The sequence below is a fragment of the Elephantulus edwardii genome, unplaced genomic scaffold (genome assembly GCF_000299155.1).
Source record: "Elephantulus edwardii isolate Elephantulus edwardi_28Jun2011 unplaced genomic scaffold, EleEdw1.0 scaffold00316, whole genome shotgun sequence".
Classification (NCBI taxonomy): domain Eukaryota; kingdom Metazoa; phylum Chordata; class Mammalia; order Macroscelidea; family Macroscelididae; genus Elephantulus; species Elephantulus edwardii.
This window is the reverse complement of record NW_006400066.1, coordinates 2563296-2582025: the sequence shown is the minus strand read 5'-3', so window position 1 is coordinate 2582025 and position 18730 is coordinate 2563296. Positions and strand designations below refer to the sequence as shown.

Below are 18730 nucleotides of genomic sequence, written 5' to 3'. Positions count from 1 at the left end.
GCGTATTCTCTTAGCTACTTCCTGCTGAAAAGGGACGCTGTGGGTTTCAGGGTGAAGATCTTCTCTCACTACTCTAAAGGGCCCCTTTTGCAATAGGAAGGCACTCACTTCCTAAACAACATGCCTCTGGAAACTATGAACTTTGATAAATGAGCAGTCATTATTCATACATGTTCCAAGGCTTCTAACTATACTAGTATTCTTTTGCTGTCCACTAGTTGCCATCTCCACACATTTATCTATTACAAAATTCATAAAGGGATCAAATCTGTGTAGTACTCCTGTGTGAGGTCGCACATTCTCTTTGGACAAAGCATTGAGTCTTTGAAATAGGCAAAAAGAGCAAAACTCACCCGCCAGAGTTGAAAAAAATTTATGGATAAGAAGTTATCATTGGAATGAAATGGTGGCAGATGTGATTTGCAGTTTTTTTGTTACATGTTGTAAGCCAAAACCAAGCCCATAACCTTGAAGTTGATTCCAACTGACAGTGACCTTCCATTACATTCTCATGATTTTAAATCCTCCTAAGAAGTGACTACTCATCTCCCTGAGCAATTGGTGAATTCAGATTGATGGTCTTTCAGATAATGGCCCAACATATTATATACTGAACCACCAGGACCCTTTGATTATATGCTGAACATTATTTTAGTCCTAGAATAAAACAAGTAGTGATTAGTCCAACAACAGTTTTTCCTCGTGTAGAGTCTTTATTCTGGTGAAATTAAGGAGTCTAAGTCATTGGCATCTTATTATATTAGACTTCCATAATAGATTAGATTTCTGAAAAACAAGTAAATGTAATTAATTGATTTATTAAGTTAGGTTTATATTTAAAGAAATTCTGTGATTATATTTAAATAATTATTAGTGGTAGTATTAATACTGTTGCCATTGCTATATTTGTAAAGGTTCTGTGGTGCATTTTATGGTTTTGTTGTGGTGTAGTTTGAGTTCACATATTTATAAAAATTTTGATAGTTTTTCCTGATTATATTAGCTTCTGTTCTGTGGTTCTTGGTAAAAATTTAAGTCTGTAGAACTTATTGTTCTCTTCTTCCCTTCCCCTCTTCCTACCCTTTTTCTCTTCTTCCCACCTCTAAAATACCAGAAATATTTTTATTTTGAACTAACTTCTTTGACCTAAGTTCTTAAAATTACGTGACAATTAAAAATTCTTCATATTTTCCACTTTCCAATTCTCTTTGGCAAAGCTGCTTACCTTTTGCAAAGTAGTAGTTCCTTTGATAATTTTTTGGGGTAACTGAGATTCCTCTGAGTTGTAGTGGCGTTTAATCTTCACAGTCCATTCCTAGTAATGTGATTGCTTTGTAAAAGACAGCTCAGTTTAGGGAAGAATTTTCATTACTTTCCTGATCCTACTCACCCTTAATTTAGGGATCCAAAGTATATAGATTTTAAGATTATTATTTGACATCCTTGATTGAGATAGAATTAAAGAAATGGCAGGAATGGGATTAAAGATGGAAGAATTGCAATGGCCTAATAAGTAGTTACTGGTCTACAGCTACACCGTCCTGAACACGCCTGAGCTCATCTACAATGGTTATTTCTGTTTTCTGATATTTCTAATTATTCTTCTATATTATTAATATTATCTTTAAAATTAAATGTTTTTGCATGTAGTTTGTTACCCATCATTTTCTGAAAAGTCTTTCCTATGATTTTAAATGTTTTCAAGTACTTTATGGTGTATTCTGAAACAAACCTTAACAGTTCATTGACTTGTGCTTGTTTCGGCAGCACATATACTAAAATTGGAATGATACAGAGACGATTAGCCTGACCCCTGCACAAGGATGTCACGCAAATTCGTGAAGCGTTCCATATTTAATAAAAAGGAAATAATACATTGACTGTAATACTCAGACTTGAGATGTAGATTGTAATAATAGTTCATACTGAAGACTCCATCATAAAATAATATTAATAGTCCATGTCAGTTGATTTATAACCATAGTAAGCTTACTGGACTAAGCTTCAAATGAGAATTTGACTCATTTGAATTTTGTAACTTATATGTTATTTGTGAGAGGTAAATATCTGTAGTTAATATGAATGTGGTTTTTTTTATGTTATTTTTTGCCTTACATTATTAATATATTAAATTTGAAATGGAAGAATTTATTTTGTTTCTGTTCTTAGCTGTAGCACCAGTTGTTCCTGATTTAAGTAGTGACATTGATACAAGTAACTTTGATGATTTGGAAGAAGACAAGGGAGATGAAGAAACATTTCCTATCCCTAAAGCTTTTGTTGGCAATCAGCTTCCTTTTGTAGGATTTACATATTACAGCAATCGCAGGTAAGTATACCAAATGGTGGCTTTTTAGATAGGTGCTGATTTTATTCTATTCATATTCTTCAAAATTCAGAATCACTTTTATCAGTTGGTTTCTGCTTACACCAATCCTCCACTAGCTTATAAGACTCTACAGAAGAAGGAGTAGCATCCACTTCCTAAACAACATACCTTCAGACACTCTATACAATTTGATAAATTTCAGTAGTTATAGAAAGGCTTTGGACCTTTTATTCATAGGGTCGATATGAATCTTGCTTGACTCGAAGGCAAACAACAACAAGAACAAAACGCAGCATGCCTCCTTATCCCTTGGAGCTGTTGGTGGATTCAAACAGCCTGAGATATGCAGGCTTTTGGGCTAACAGTGCAGTTCCCTGTGGACTAAGCCACCAGATAGCTAAAATGGATTTATGACATATAAAAAGACACATTTTATTATACTGTACTATTATACTGTTTCCAGTCTTCCTTTTGTTTTCCCCATTTATCCATGTTCCAGGATACTAACTTTTATAATTCTTTCCTGAATGATGTATGATGTATCTTGATATTACATAGTACTTCAGAAGGCTCTACTAATTGTGGTATTTTCATTTTCTTGATTTTTACAAAAAGAATTCATTTGTAATACATTTTGAAACAACATACAGATTTCCCCATATTATCAGTAATATATTGATTGACAATGCCAAAACCAAATCCACTGCCATCAAATTGACTCTTGACTCATAGCAACTCCATAGGAGAAAGTAGAACTGCACCATGGAGTCCAAGGCTCTGAGTCTATATGAAAGGTGACTGCCATACATTGCTTCCATAGAATCACTGGTGGGCTTGATCTTTTTTTTTCTCTTTTTTTACCAATCTTTTGATAGTAGTTGAGTACCACTGTGCCATTAGGACTTCTGATAGTACCAAAGACTTAAAATTTTTAGCTCTGCAAAAACTGTAATTTCTCCCAAAACTGCTTAATGAATTTACCATATCTTGTTGTTGTTGTTGTTGTTGTTATGTGCCATCAAGTCACCGGTGACTCATAGTGAACCTATGTACATTAGCTCTGAAAGCTTCCCTATCCTGAGCCAATCTCATTGTCTCTGACAGACCTAATCCCATTGCTCCAGTCACTGAGTCAGTACATCTCATCCTGGATCTTCCTTTCCTGTGCTGTCCCTCTACCCTTCCAAATATGTCCCTCTCTAGAGTATGTGATAGGTAGCCTCAAATTCCTTGCCGCCAGGGACAGTGTTTTCAGCCTCTCCAGGACCAACCTGTTTGTTGTCCTTGCATGATACCTTCAGCTCTCTTCTCCAATGCTACAACTCAAAGGCTTCAATTCTTCTTCTGTCATCCATAGTTAGTGTCTATCTCTCTGATGAGTAGTAAGTAATTGCGAAGACCATGACCTGGATCAGGTGGACTTTTAATCTCCAGACTGACATCATTATTCTTCAGTACTCTAGAGAGGTCCCTAACAATAGACTTTCCCAGTGCAATTAGTCTTTAGACTTCTTGACTGCTGGTTCCAAGAGTGTTGATTTTGGAACCAAGCAAGCTGAAATTATCAAAAAACTGACTCTTCTCTGTCCATCATGAAGCTGCCAATTCAGTGGCAATTCTCAGTGGTGATAATTTTTGTTTTCTTGGTGTTGAACTTCAATCCATATCGAAGACTACAGTACTGACCTTCTGCAGCACACGCCTCATGTCTTCCTCAGTTTCAGCAAGCAAGATGTGAAGATGTGTCATCTGCGTAATGCACGTTGTTGATGAATCTTCCTCCAATCCTGATGGCACAGTCCTACTCATAAAAGTCCAGCCTCCTGAATGGTCTTTTCTGCATATAGACTGAAAAAGTATGGAGATAGGATGCATTCCTTATGCACACCTTTCCTGTTCCTGAACTCGTATAATATTACCTGGTTTGTGATAGCAAGTAACTGCTACCCTTTCCTCAAAAATAAGTTGATGCTAATAATGATAATTGTCTCCAAGAATTGTGAGAGTGGAATAAAGGAAAACAGAACTATACTTGGTATGGGCATGTTTGGGTTAAATGCTTGACAACTAGCTGACGAGTTGGTTGGTTTCTACCCAAAGTTGAGCCTGACAGTTTGCTTCCAAAAACTGCAGAATCATCTGGACAAGTTCTAGTCAGCACACATGGGTTGGCATGAATCGAAGTTAGCTCAGTGGCAGCTAACAACTAAAATCAACAATGTTAAGTGCCATCAAGTTGAGTATGTCTCATAACAACTCGTTCTATGAATGTTGTTGTTGTTATGTGCCGTCGAGTCGTTTGCGACTCATAGCGATCCTATGTACAACAGCCCTAAACCGTGCTCTACCCTGTGCCAATCTCATTGCCTCTGACAAACCCATCCCAATTACCCCAGTCACTGAATCAATCCACCTCATAGAGGGTTTTCCCCTCCTGCGCTGTCCCTCTACTCTACCCAGCATAATGTCCCTCTCTAAAGACCTGCCTCTCCTTACAACATGTCCAAAGTATGTCAGACGAACCCCAGAATCCTTGCCTCCAAGGAGCAGCCTGGGTTAATCCTCTCTAGGATGAATCTGTTTTTCTTTTCAGTCCATGGTACATTCAATACTCTTCTCCAGCACCACAGCTCAAAGGCGTCAATTCTCCTTCCATCCTCCCTAGTCATTGTCCAACTCTCTGATGCATAACAAGTGATTGCAAAAATCATGGCCTGCATCAGGCGGACCTTAGTCTCCAGAGAGACACTGTTGCTCTTCAGTATTTTGGAGAGGTCCCTAACAGCAGACTTTCACATCGCAATACGTTTTTTGATTTACTGGCTACTGGTGCCAAGAATGTTGGCCGTGGAGCCAAGCAAACTGAAGCTGTGAGCAATCTCAATCTCTTCGCCATCCATCCTGATGCTGCCGATTGGTCGCATGGTGAGAATATTTGTCTTCGTAACATTGAGCCTCAGTCCATATTGAAGGCTGCAGTCCTTGACCCTCTGCAGTAAGTGCAAGAGGTCCTCCTCAGTTTCAGCGAGCCAGGTTGTGTCATCTGCATAACGCAGATTGTTGATAGATCGTCCACCAATCCTGACACCACACCTCTCCTCATAGAGCCCCGCCTCTCGGATAATCTGCTCTGCATACAGGTTGAAAAGGTATGGAGACAGGACACATCCCTGACGTACACCCTTCCCAATTTTGAACCATGCAGTCTTGCCCTGCTCTGTTCTGATGACTGCCTCTTGGTCCAAGTATAGGTTTCCCATTAGCACGATTAAATGTTCTGGGATTCCCATTCTTCTCAGAGTCTGCCCTATCCTGTGCATCCTTATCATCTGTTGGCACACTAGATAGAGCCCATTAGCTAGGGTTTTACCAATTGTTCTTGACAAACAACAAAAAAAACTCATTGTCATTGGTTCAGAGCAACTCATTGCTGACCTTCCAGTGGTTTTTACCAAGACTGTAAATTAATGTGAAAAGATTGCTCATCTTTCTCCCACAGGATCTGTAATGTGAGCCATAATACATTCTGGATAACATTGAGAAAAATGGACATTGCAGAACTTGTACATAGACCAAGATTTGTTTATTGGAACAGAATCAGTGACTACTTCATGGTTTAAAATTAACTAAGGAGTGTCTCAACATTGTATTTTTTTTTCCCATACCTCCTCGGTCTGTATACTGAATAAACAGTTCAGAAAATTGAGCTGTATGAAGAAAAAGGTGCCATCGGGATTGGAGGAAGATTCATCAACAATCTGGATTGTGCACCACCTTGCTTGCAGAAAGTGAGAAAAACTTGACATATTTGCTGTAGAAGATCAAAAGCTTCAATCATCAATATGAGTTACACCCTATCATCAAGAAAACAAAAAATTTCACAGCTCAGCCAATAAGAAATATGATAGATGGAGAAAAGATTGAAGTTGTTAGCAATTTCATTTTACTTGGATCTCAGATCAGATTAGTAGGAGCAGACTTAAAATCAAAGGGTATATGTTTTATTCGAACAGTCTGCTTGTGTGAACCTCTTTAAAAGTGCTATGGAACAGCCTGAAGAAACCATAACTTCCACCCAAGCATGCACACCCATGTTTATTGCTTTGTTCGTGATAGCAAAGAGCTGGAAACAACCCAAGTACCCATCAACAAACGAATGGATAGAGAAGCTGTGGTATATCCACACAATGGAATACTATGCAGCATTGGAAAAACAAAGAACTCATGAAATATGCAAAATGAATGACCCTGAAGGACATTATGTTGAATGAAATATCTCAGTCACAAAAGGACAAATATTGCATAGGGCCACTCTTGTAAAATGGGGCTGACATCAGGGGTGAGAGCTATATTCTTGTCATTACAAAAGTCTACAGTGAAGGCTGCATAGTGAAATGAACTTGGGAGGAGGGATTGAATAACAATGAAAGATTTTTTCTTTTCAAGGAGAGGAGTGATTTGGGAAAAGGGGTGGGCAGGGAGAAAAGTGCAACAATGAATGACTGGAAATACTCTCTAAACTTTTATTAAAATAAATCATTTTCTTTTAAAAAAAGTTCTATGAAACAAGGATATTGTTTGAAAAATTAAAGCTCAGGCCATGGAATTTTCATTTGTGTCGTGTGTGTGTGTGTGTGTGTGTGTGAGAGAGAGAGAGAAACTTGGACAATGAATAAGAATTGATGCCTTTGAATTGTGGTGTTGGGAAAAAGAGTACTGTGTATTCCACACGCTGCCAAAAGAATTAAAAAAAAATCCTTCTTGGAAGAAGTGCAACCAGGGTGCTTCTCAGAGGCAAAGATGGTGATACCTTAACTCAAATACTTTGGGCAAGTTGTCATCCGACACCAGTCCTTATAAGAAGATATTTCACTTGGAAAAATAGCAAGTGAATGAATTAGAGGAGGACCCTCAGTGAGGTAGGTTGTTACAGGCTGCAACAAGGGGCTTAAGCGTGGCAGAGAGACTACAGATGGCACAGGATAGGTTCCGATGTGTTGTTCATATGGTTGCTATGGTCATATTTGATTCAAGGGTACCTAACAACTGCCAAGTCACAATCCAAGTAAAATGCTAACATAATACATTGTGAACTCAGTGGCAGCGCACGCTTAGTATGTACATGTATGTAGAGGTCAGCATAATTCTTTATTCTCAATTCCTGAACTCCCAAATGCTCTGAAAAAAAAAGTTCTTAGTAATTTGATGATAAAGCCTCCTATAACTCATATAATTCATGACCTAAAACTTGGCTGAACTCATAAGACTTGATAGAGTTTTTGTTCCAGTCCATGGTCTTCATAATTACTTGCATAATTGCATAATTGCATAAATAATTACATCAGAGAGCTGGGTAATCACTAAGGATGATAGAAAAAGAATTGATGTGCCTTTGAGTTGTGGTGCTGGTCAAGAGTATTGAACATATCATTGATCACCAAGAAAACAAATAGCTCTATCTTGGAGAGGGTGAAACCAAGTTTCCCCTTGGAGGCTAGAATTTTGAAGTTTCATCTCACATACTTGGGCACTTGCCAGGAGAAGAACATCATGTTTGGAAGCGTGGAGGGACAGCACAGGAGAGAAAGACCTCAGATAAGATGGATTAATACAGTTAACAGTGGGAGTAGGTGTATCGGAGTCCATGAGATTGACTTAGGACACTGCTGGCTTCAGAGCTGTTGTCCATACTGTTACTGATTCGCAGGCAACTTGATGGCACATAACAACACCACTTTTAGGATAGGATAGGGTTCACTGGCTATGAGTTTTAGTCAATGGCACATAACAATTTGTTGTAAGAAAATAGTATGTATGATTACACAGTCATGCTCTAGACACAGCTTATTTAGTATTTTGTATTTTTATAATATTCTCCTAAAATATGTAATTATACAACTGTCCTCAATTTTCTAAAAATAGAGCTAATAAAATACTGAATATAAAATACTAGGCTTGTAGTAATTGTTAGTGGTTTGTTAAGGATATTTAAAGGGTATTTGTTTGTTTTATATTTAAACTTTTTTTCCCTCCCAGATACTTATCTTCAGCAACTCCTAATGATAACAGAGGTAGTTCCAATGTGGATAAAAACTTGGTAGGTCCTTTCTTATTGTTCATTTTGTTCTAATGTTTTTGCATATATGATATTGAATGTACTTTTTTTGTGTGTGAATGTATAGTCAGTGAAATTAAGTTTTTAAGGCAGTTTTATCTGCTCTGTCTTCTCCAGTCACATTTCCTGTCTGAATGTCAAATAATCCATCTAGAAGCCCTAAACTCTTGCTACACAAAATTGTAGTGATTGCCTTTTGGGAAAAAAAATCAATATATCAATAAAGATCATAAAAAGAAAACAGATGGCACATTCAGAAGATTTAAGCAAAGAGCATTCAGTTACATATTATTAACAAGAATTATCACCAGGTTTAGGAACCCTTAAAGGATGTCAAAGCACCCCAAAATAACAATGCAAGACCACTGTTTTTAGGATGAAGGTACAAGAAAGAAAGTCTTGTAACCACACCCCAGCAAAAGGCTGGAATATGGAAGAGGACCTGTGATTTATACCAGAGCTACTGCCAGACACAGTAAGACAAGAAGGATATAAGGTTAATAAGTGCCTATTTCTCCACGCTTCTGATTTCTGGTTTTTACAGCCTTTGATTGGGAAGATAATAGCCTAGATGATGCAGTTTGTGGATTTCAAGGTAAAGAATGAATCTTTAAGATTGAAAGGAAGAAAAGACTAAATGGAAAATGATCAGTCCAGCCAGCATAATCTAATTTGCTTACTAAAAAGTAATTACTAAAATGAGTAAATATCAGAGACTTATTACTTATATTTGAAAAGGAGGGTTTAGGGTTCAGACATACTCAAAATTAAAGCACTTTTGTTCTAGGCAGGGGAAGAATAAAGAACTGTTAGAACCTCACTTTTGTTGTATTCTATAAAATTGGAAATTCATTGGGCTTTTAAAAAAAATGCAGTACTCAGAGGAATCCTTTTTCTTTGAGCTGGTCTTGTTCGGTGGTTACAGTTGACTCTACCGGAAAGGTGAGGTGCTGGGACCTTCTCTAAGGTGCCGTGGAAGACAGACCTGATACTTTTCTGAAAGGGGACACAGCCCTCGAGGTCCCATGGAGTTGCTCTATGTTGGTTGCACACATGGGTTTACAATGAGTCAGAATCAACTCAGTTGCAACCCACAAGAAAACAACAGGGCTTGAAAATACGTTGTTGTTGTTGTTGTTGTTGTTGTTGTTACGTGCCGTCGAGTGAGAGAAAATATGTTAGGATTCCAAAAAATAATTAAAAAAATCGTGTTTTGAGTTGATCTTGTTTAGTAGTGATTGTCATAAATATCTGTCAGTGGCAACAACCTTATTTATCTGTTGCTCTAGTAAAATCATAAGAGAAGGAACATCAGAGTATCAGTTCAGTTCTGTTCACCCTGGAACTAGGTATAAAAGTCTGCTAATTTTCAGATCTTTGTTCAAAGTCTTCTAGCAGAGGTGTTAGTAACCAGCTGTGTACTACTAGCAAATACAGAATGATTTTTAATCCTTATTTTATTCTACTTCTACACTGCATTTGACACTGACTGGTCCCTCCTGCTTGGAACTTCAGGCTTTTTGGACCCTTTCTTCTTATTATTTCTCTTTTTTCTACCTTACCTGCTTGAATTTTTCAGTTGTCTTTGCTGTATCATCTTCTTTTGCTGCCTCAAATCTTAAATGTTTTCCAAACTTTGGATCTTTTTGCTGTCTGCTTGTTGTCTGTAGATAATCCTTGAAGGTTTAGCTTGCTCTGTTGGGTTCCAAACCTGATTCTTTAACTACTAGACTCATGTATAGTAGCTATTAAAAAAATTACGGTAATTTTGCAGACAATTACAGCGAAAAAGGGGCTAGAATTTTAAGCCAAATAATTATCCACTTAAGAGAGGCAAAATTATCAGCACAGATTTAATATTTTTTTAATTCTTTTTTAATATTTTTAGTAGAGTAAGTGTTTATTTTTATTTAAAGCAGGAAAGTTTGCAGAAAACAATCTACAAATTGGAAGAACAGCTACATAATGAAATGCAGTTAAAAGATGAAATGGAACAGAAGTGCAGGTGAGGCTATACTTTAATCATACGTTTTTAGATTTCAACTTGTATAACAAAAGCTTAATTTAAATCTTACCTCTCTAAACACAAAAATAACGCAGATTAAGGTGAGGATGTAAATGTTGCTGACGTTATACGTTTATGAAGAGTCCATTAGCTAGAATTGAAAATTAATATTTTTTTTTTGTTACTAGATAAAGGTATGTTTTTCCCTGAGTATTTTTTCCCTATAATTATATTTTATTAATTTTCATAAACATTTACAGAGATTTTGGGTTTCCATTCATTCATTGTTGCATTTCCCTGAGTATTGAATTTGCTTATTTACTTTGTGCCCAGTGGATGTCTTTTTTCCTTTCATTTTATGTAACTTACTAAAAAGGCTAGTTAGTTACATTACATGTGATATTTTTAAGATACAGAATATTGAATAACATTCACTAAACTTTTATGTAGTTATTTTAATAATTTATTTTATTGTTCTCTAGGACTGTTTTGGCTTTTTTTCCCCTCTATGGGTATAGTAAGAGCATATATATTCATGAACTTAGAATTATGAATATTATTTTAAATAACCTGGCTTCAGCCGAGTTACTTGTTAATTACAAATAATATCTCTTCATAACATATTTTTAATGGATATTATTATAAAAATGATATTTATACTTTTAATGGATATTATATAAAATGAAATAAAGATTACATAGAGGTTAAATACTCAATAAAAGAAATTAGAAAAGCTGGAAGTTTTGTTACTTTTGAGAAGAGGAAGCAAGTAAAATTCACATTTTCTATAATTTCTGATGGATTGTAAAGAGTTAATCATAGGGTATGATAGAAACTTTTTTAAAAACTCTTGAAGAAAACAGAGGCAATTAACAGATTTAAAACTTTGGATGGAAAGAATAGAAATAACAGCTGAAAATGAATAGATATTTTACAAATGTTACAAAGTTTCTACATCCAAAAATTAAAAGGCAAATTGTATGTTTCTAATAGTGATGTTGAGGAGTCATTTCCAGAAGAAAGTAAGCATAACCATGTTGTAGTTTTGTCTCTTCAAATGGGAACCAATCCATAGCTGATCCTCTGGTGGGTTTTGGAGTCAGTTAATTGCACGGGAGAAGATTGCCCAGCTTTCTCCTGTGGAGCACCTGATGGATTTGAACTGCGTGCCTTTGGAATGACAGCTCAGTTTCTTACCATTAGGTCACCAGAGCTCTCTATGAAATGTAATTAAAATGAGATGATGTTGATGATGTGTCAAGTATGACTCATAGCGTCTCTATCAGCAAAAAGATCTGAACCCTGATGATGTCCTTGGAAAAAGAAATCATGCTGGGAAAGGTGAAGAGTCAGTGAAAGAGAGGAAGACCCCATGGTGACTGTAGCAGTGGCCTCAACATTATTAGTGATGATGAGGCTGGCACCATATAGGGCAAGGTTCATAAGCCGTTGTTCATAGGGTTGCAGTGAGTCATAGTTAACTTTACAGCACCAAACAGCAACATAAAGCAATGTGACAATTAGAACAAGACATGGTTCCTGTCCATGTGGAACTTTTATTTTAGCAAGGAAGACAAGTAATTATAAATACAATTTGTGTTATGACAGAGAGTAAAATACTAAAGGAATACATAAAGGGATGCCTATAATATTGGACATATAAGGAGAATAGGGAGATAATTATGGTCCAAGAAATGAGTTTGTGATGACATTGAGGTTAGAGAGCTATGACTGGTTAGATAGGCATGAAAGAAAAATTTGAGAGGACACTTGGAGGTAGCAGGTAGCAAGATCTTGAAAGACTGTTTTTGGTAACCTAAGGAATTTGCAGTGTTAATCTTATGATGGAAAAATACTGAAAATTACTAATCTAAGAAGTTTAGGGGAGGAGAGCTATCGAATTTACTTTTAAAAAAGAATTATCTGAAGAACCAGAAATGACCACACGTACCCTGAGACCAGAAAAGCTAAATTTTACTATTAATAGTTATCCTGATAAGAGCCAGGTTAGATGGATCCTGATAAAATGAGAAGGAAACTATGGATTGGAACCTCAAATTTTTTAAAATTTGCACTTAAAATTTGAGATTAGAACACTCTGAGAATTTACCCCTGAGGTAATCTTAAAACTTTGAATAAAATTCATGTCCTGATGTTATAGTTTAGCTTAAAAAAACCAGATTGGTTTATGGAATAAAAATCTTGTCTACGATTGTGTGTTGCCCTTAAAAAATCATCTATATGAGACCAAATGTCAACAATTACTATAAAACAGAGACAGAAAGAGGTACTTTTGTTGTTGTTGATTGCCATCGAGTCAAGCACAACTTATGAATAAAAGGCCTGTGAATAAAAGGCCTGAAACCTTTCTATAACTATCAACATTTATCAAAGTTCATAGTTTCTAGAGACATGTTGTTTAGGAAATGGATGCCATTCCTGCTTCCAGTTACTAGAAATAAATCAACCAAAACAAAAATAAGAATGTTCACACATTGTGAATAATACATCCAGTATCACTGAACAATTTGTGTAGAAATTGTTTTTTGAGAACCTATTCTTGTATGTAAATTTTTCACAGCAGCACAATGCAGTATGATTTCAAAACAAAACAGAGGTTGTGTTAATTGATAACACTTGCCATGCATTCGCCTCAGTGAGAGGAAGATGTTTCCCAAATGGTATCATTTATTTCAGGTTACTGAAAAGAAGCATTTTGGTATTAAGAGGTGGGGGAAGAAGTGTGTTTAGCAAAAGTAAAGTTTAGTTTTGTATATTCTGAATCATGTGTTTGGTGAGATATCTATGGAAAAAAATCCGTGTGTAGGTTTGAAGCTCGTAATCATGTTTTGAGCCATAAATAACAAATTGTGATCAAAATAACATAGTTTGGATAATCTTAGATTTTTATTCCAAGTTGTTAAACATTACGTTCACTAATTTGTCTGCTACTTATCTTTTCCTTTTTATTTGCGAGCAAGTATTACATGAAGACCACAATCAAATCCCCTGTAGTTAATTTCAATTTATAATGAGTCTGTAGGACAGAACAGAATGGCCTTATCTTTCTCCTGTAGAAAGATGTTTAACTGCAGCTTCTGATCTTTATTGTATTAACCCAATACATAATTCACTCTACAGTATTTAATCTTGCATCCACAAATCTTCCCACAAGAATCCACGAGTGGAATTTGAGAAATGTATTTTCTCCAGCTTAGCACTGAAATTTAACCTTTTCTGAAATTATGAACATAGGGAACAACTCATTTATTAGCAGCTAGCAGTGCCTGTGAATTTTTTATTACCAATAGAAATCAAAGATTTTAAAATACTACTTTCAAATTTTAGTTTATTTTCTCATCACTTCTTTCTAATTATTGCCAATAGATATTTTGTTTTAACAAGGAAGGACACATGTTACAGAAGTATATGGGTGTATTTCATGTATTTCATGGCTTCTTTTTATTCTACACATTTTAAGTTTCCTTAATAATGTTTGGATAAAAGATCATTGAGTCAACTACAATGCATAGCCACCCTAAAAACAACAGATGAGAATCTTGTTCTTTACTGCTTCATCCTCAAGACCTCCACCATTCTCCAGCCTGTTTTTGGCAGTCAGAGTATCAGTCCCTTATTGAAGGTCTTTATCTCTGTGAACTTCCACGTTTACCAGCATGATTCCTTTTTCCAGAGACTAGCTTTTCCTGATAACATGCCCAAAGTATGTGAGATGAAGTTTCATCATCATTGCCTCCAGGTGCACCTTAGCTGCACTTCCTCCAGGACTGATTTGATTCTATTTTGGCAGTCTTTGGTGTCTTCAATACTTTTATTCAACACCACAATTCAAAGGCATAGATTTTTCGTTAGTCTTCCATATTTGTTGTACAACTTTTCAGATCCATAGGGAACATTTGAATACCATATCTTGACTCAGGTACACCTTGGTCTTAGACAGTCTTGGTCTTTGGTATATTCTTGAAAATAGATTTTCCCAGTGCAGATTGTCTTTTGATTTCTTAACTGCTGCTACCCATGGGTGTTGACAGAAAATCTTATTAACCAGATTTCTTGAGAGAACCATAGTACAGGAAAGATTAAGAAGCCCTGGCTAATGGGAAAGTGAGGAAGGTGGTTATTTAACCCTTGGACTAAAAAAAACTAAACATATTTATTATTTTCATTGCTTTTGTTTTTACAGAACTTCAAACATAAAACTAGACAAGATAATGAAAGAACTGGATGAAGAGGTAATTTCTTAAAATTTTTGTTAATTTTAGTGAAAATTTACAGACTTTGGATTTCCATTCATTCATTGTTGCACTTTTCTCCCTGCCCAACCTCCTCCCCCAGATGACTCTTTGAAAAGTAAAAGAAAAATTCTTTCATTGTTACACAATACCTCCCCCTAAGTCTGCTCCACTATGCAGCCTTCCTTTTGAAAAGTAAAATTGTTCAATAGTTATACAGTCCCTCCTTCCAAGTCCACTCCACTATGCAGCCTTTGTTTTCAAAAATAAAAGAAAAATTCTTTCATTGTTATACTAGCCTTCTCCACAAGTCCACTCCACTGTGCAGTCTTCATTCTGGACTCCTGTCATGACAGTATCTAATCATATATACCTTTTAAACAGTGCTCTCCCAATGCAGTATATATAACTTTCTATTTTTAGTCTCCCTTCAATCCTTACGTCAGTCTTGTTTTACAATGGTGACACTACAACAGTATTTGTCCTTTTGTTACTGAGATATTTCACTCAGCATAATATCCTCCAGGGTCACCCATTTTGTATAGTATTTCATGAGTTCCTTGTTTTTCCAATGCTGTATAGTATTCCATTGTGTGAATATACCACAGCTTCTCTAGCCGTTCATTTTTTGATTGGCGCTTAGGTTGTTTCCAGCTCTTTGCTGCTGTAAACAAAGCTGTGATAAACATGGATGTGCATATATCTGTTTAGGTGGCGGTTATGGTTTGGGGTATATTTCCAGTAGTGGAATTGCTGGGTCAAATGATATTTCTATTTGCAACTTTTGGAGAAAGCGCCACACTGCCTTTAAAGTAGTTGCACCATTTTACACTCCCTCCCACCAGCAGTGAATAAGGGTTCCAGTTTCTCCACAACCTCGCCAGCAGTGATTTCTAATCAGAAATTTTAAATTTTTAAATTATTCTATCTTTGAGATTGTTGTTTCCTAAAAAAATGCATTTAAACTCTACAAGATGACCAATAAAAACTGGACCATAGAAGTTATAATGACAGCTTCATGTTGGCTGGTTCAAATAAGGCAAAATAGAATCTATTTTTATTTCCTTGATGTACTTTTATTCTAAAACCAGGTTGGAATTTTAGTACCTAATTGTCATTACAGAAAAGAGGTAAATAGAGAAGAAGATATGATTTAGAATACCTCAGAAGGACCAATGTTGGTATCATCTCATGTAACCAAATGGGAAATACATTTTAAAATTATTACCATTTGCCATGTTCACCTGCCAGGAAGGTTTTATTATCACATAAACATAGCATAAACATTTCATAATTCATATGTTGATAAATATGTAATAGATCTTTGTTTATCTTAGTCAACTTGTAACTTTTAAACATTATTTCCTGAAAAGAAATACATTCTTTTCTTTTAGTGGTAGTTTTAGATATGCATATAAGTCATCTGGGAAGAGTAGGATAATATTTTACCAACTAATATTTTTTAGTTATTTGTTTATCACTATTTTTGTGACTAATTATTGGATAAATTAATTTTATTTATCCTCCATTTTTAGTTGATTTCTTTCTCTACTAGTTTATTTACAAAATGCAAATACAAATTTGAGTAAATTCTTTCAATTTCCCCCACCCATCAAATTGTACAACTCAATGATTAATGTCCCTTTCCCCCTGCACATCCACATCTCTCTACTTCCAGCCTCTCCCACCCCTCCTGGATCCTTAGACTCATTCTACAATAACCCTTTTATACAATATTTATCCTTATGTTTATGGTACTGTGTTAGTTCGCTCAGCATAATGCTACCCAGTCCCTCCCAATTATTTGTAATAATTTACAAAGTTATTGCTCCTGTGTGCAGCTTAGTATTCCATTTTGTGAAATAACCATAATTTCCCAATCCATTCGTTTGTGGTTAGACATTTGAGCTGTTTCCATGTTCTTCTGATGGTGATAATGCTGCTATGAACATTGGTGCACAAATCACAGTTTGTGCTTCAGTTCTCATATTCTCAGGGTATATTCCAGATAGTGGACTAGCTAGGTCATATGGAATTTCTATGTTCAGCTTTTTGAGGAAGTGCCAAACTGCCTTCCAGAATGGTTGTACCATTTTACAATCCCACCAACAATGTGTAAGAGTTTCTTTCTTGCCACTTCCACTCCAACATCTACTACTTGCTTCCCTGTTAAACTTTGCCACTCTTCCTGGAGTAAGATGATACCTTATGGTTTTTATTTGCATCTCTCTTATTGCCAGTGATTTGGAGTATTTTCTTCATGTGTCTGTTTGCCATTCGAATATCATCCTCTGTGAAAATTCTTTCTACGTCTTTTGCCCGTTTTGTAATTGGGTTATCAGTCTTTTTCTTGTGGAGGCCCAGGAGTATTCTGTAAACTTTTGTTATAGGACTCTTGTCTGAGATGGTATTACCAAATGTTTGTTCCCAGTCTGTAGGTTTTATTTTCACCCTGTTGGAAAAAGTTTTTGATGTGCTTAGAGATTTAATCTTTAGAAAGTCCCATGCATCAATTTTATCATCTTTAAATTATGCATTTCTAGTTGTATTTGGCTTTCTCTTGATACCTTGGACATGCTTGATACGAGGAAGTGCCGAACTTGATACTACCTTGATAGAAGCTTCTAAGCTTGATCCCGGTTTGCCTCTTAAGAACGTTATGGTTTTGGGCTTTGCCCCCAGGTATCTGATCCACCTTGAGTTGATTTTTGTGTATGGTGTGAGATGTGGATCCTGTTTCAGCTTTCTGCAGGTGAAAGTCCAGTTTTGCCAGCACCATTTGTTGAAGATGTTATCATTTTCCCATTTGATAGCTTTGATTTTCTTGTTGAGTATCAGTTGACTATAGATAGCTGGGTCTATTTCTGGGTTCTCAATTCTGTTCCATTGGTTGATGTTCCTATCATTGTACCAGTACCATGCTGTTTTGGTTACCACTGCTGTATAGTAGGTTTTGAGGTCAGGAAGTGCTATGCCTCCAACCTCATTTTTGTTTTCTCAGAACACTTTTTAGTTATTTCTAAATCATAAATAAAATTCAAGTATACGATTGTTGTTAGGTACCATCAAGTCAACCACAACATGCCAAAAGTTGTGAAGTTTCACCATTTTTGCTTCTAAAGGAGCCACTTTGTCCAAGGCAGATTTATTTTTTCTTTTGGCCATCCAGTGGAATATTTAGTACTTTTCTCCAAAATCACAATGCAAAAGCATCAGTTCTTCTGTCATCCTTCGTCACTTTCGAGCTTTCAGATCTTAGTAAGTAATAGAAAAGACCATGGATTGAATCAAGAGCACTGTAGTCTTTAAGCTGACATCATTGTTTCTTCGAACTTGCAAGAAGTCCTTGACAGCAGATTTTTCTTGATACTTACTATATCAAGTATACTAGATTAAAAGTTTTCAGATTTTCAGGATTATGTAGAGGTCTTAATTATAAATTTAGAATAGTGCTGCTTCCAGAATAATGGAGTAAAAATCATTGGACATTGAATTTAAGACAAAGAGAAATATCCTAAAAGTTACAGGGACAAAAGCATACCAGCTACAGCATTTGCCCAGAGGACTGACACAGGGATGAGTATCCTGAGGTTTCCTTTTTTTTGCATGTATTCCAGACTGTGTTCTGGAGAAGCTGGCCACATATAAACACAAGTATAGACAGGAAAAACACCACGGACACCCTGCTTCCCCTAGCCAGACAACCATTAAAGGGAGCAGGCGAGCATGTCAGAAAACAATCGCCCTCGACTCTGACAGAACACGAACCTGCAGCTCTTCTCCCAGCTAAGACTAAGAGAAACTCCTGCCTCTGTCAGGCTGTAATTTCTCTTCCCTGTCTCCTTCTCCTGTGCAGAACCAGTGCACAGACCAAACAGTCATTTGAACAGAGCAAGGGAATACTTTGCCAGAAATGGCAAAGGAGGTTGAGTTTTCAAGTATGGAAATACAAAGGAAGAGGAACAGTTGTAAGCAGACACTGGTGATTGGGACATGGAATGTGAGAACCATGAATGTAGGAAAATTAG

General features: G+C 36.2%; 1 protein-coding gene across 1 annotated transcript in view; it reads left to right on the top strand.

The window, feature by feature from the left end:
- The window catches only part of ROCK1 (Rho-associated, coiled-coil containing protein kinase 1), a 179315-nt gene that overhangs the window by 89909 nt on the left and 70676 nt on the right, over positions 1-18730 (top strand). Inside the window, exons 10-13 of the mRNA XM_006901298.1 lie at positions 2170-2329; positions 8366-8426; positions 10361-10449; positions 14654-14702. Of these exons, the coding sequence (XP_006901360.1) occupies positions 2170-2329; positions 8366-8426; positions 10361-10449; positions 14654-14702 (359 nt within the window). The remainder of the gene's footprint in view (positions 1-2169; positions 2330-8365; positions 8427-10360; positions 10450-14653; positions 14703-18730) is intronic.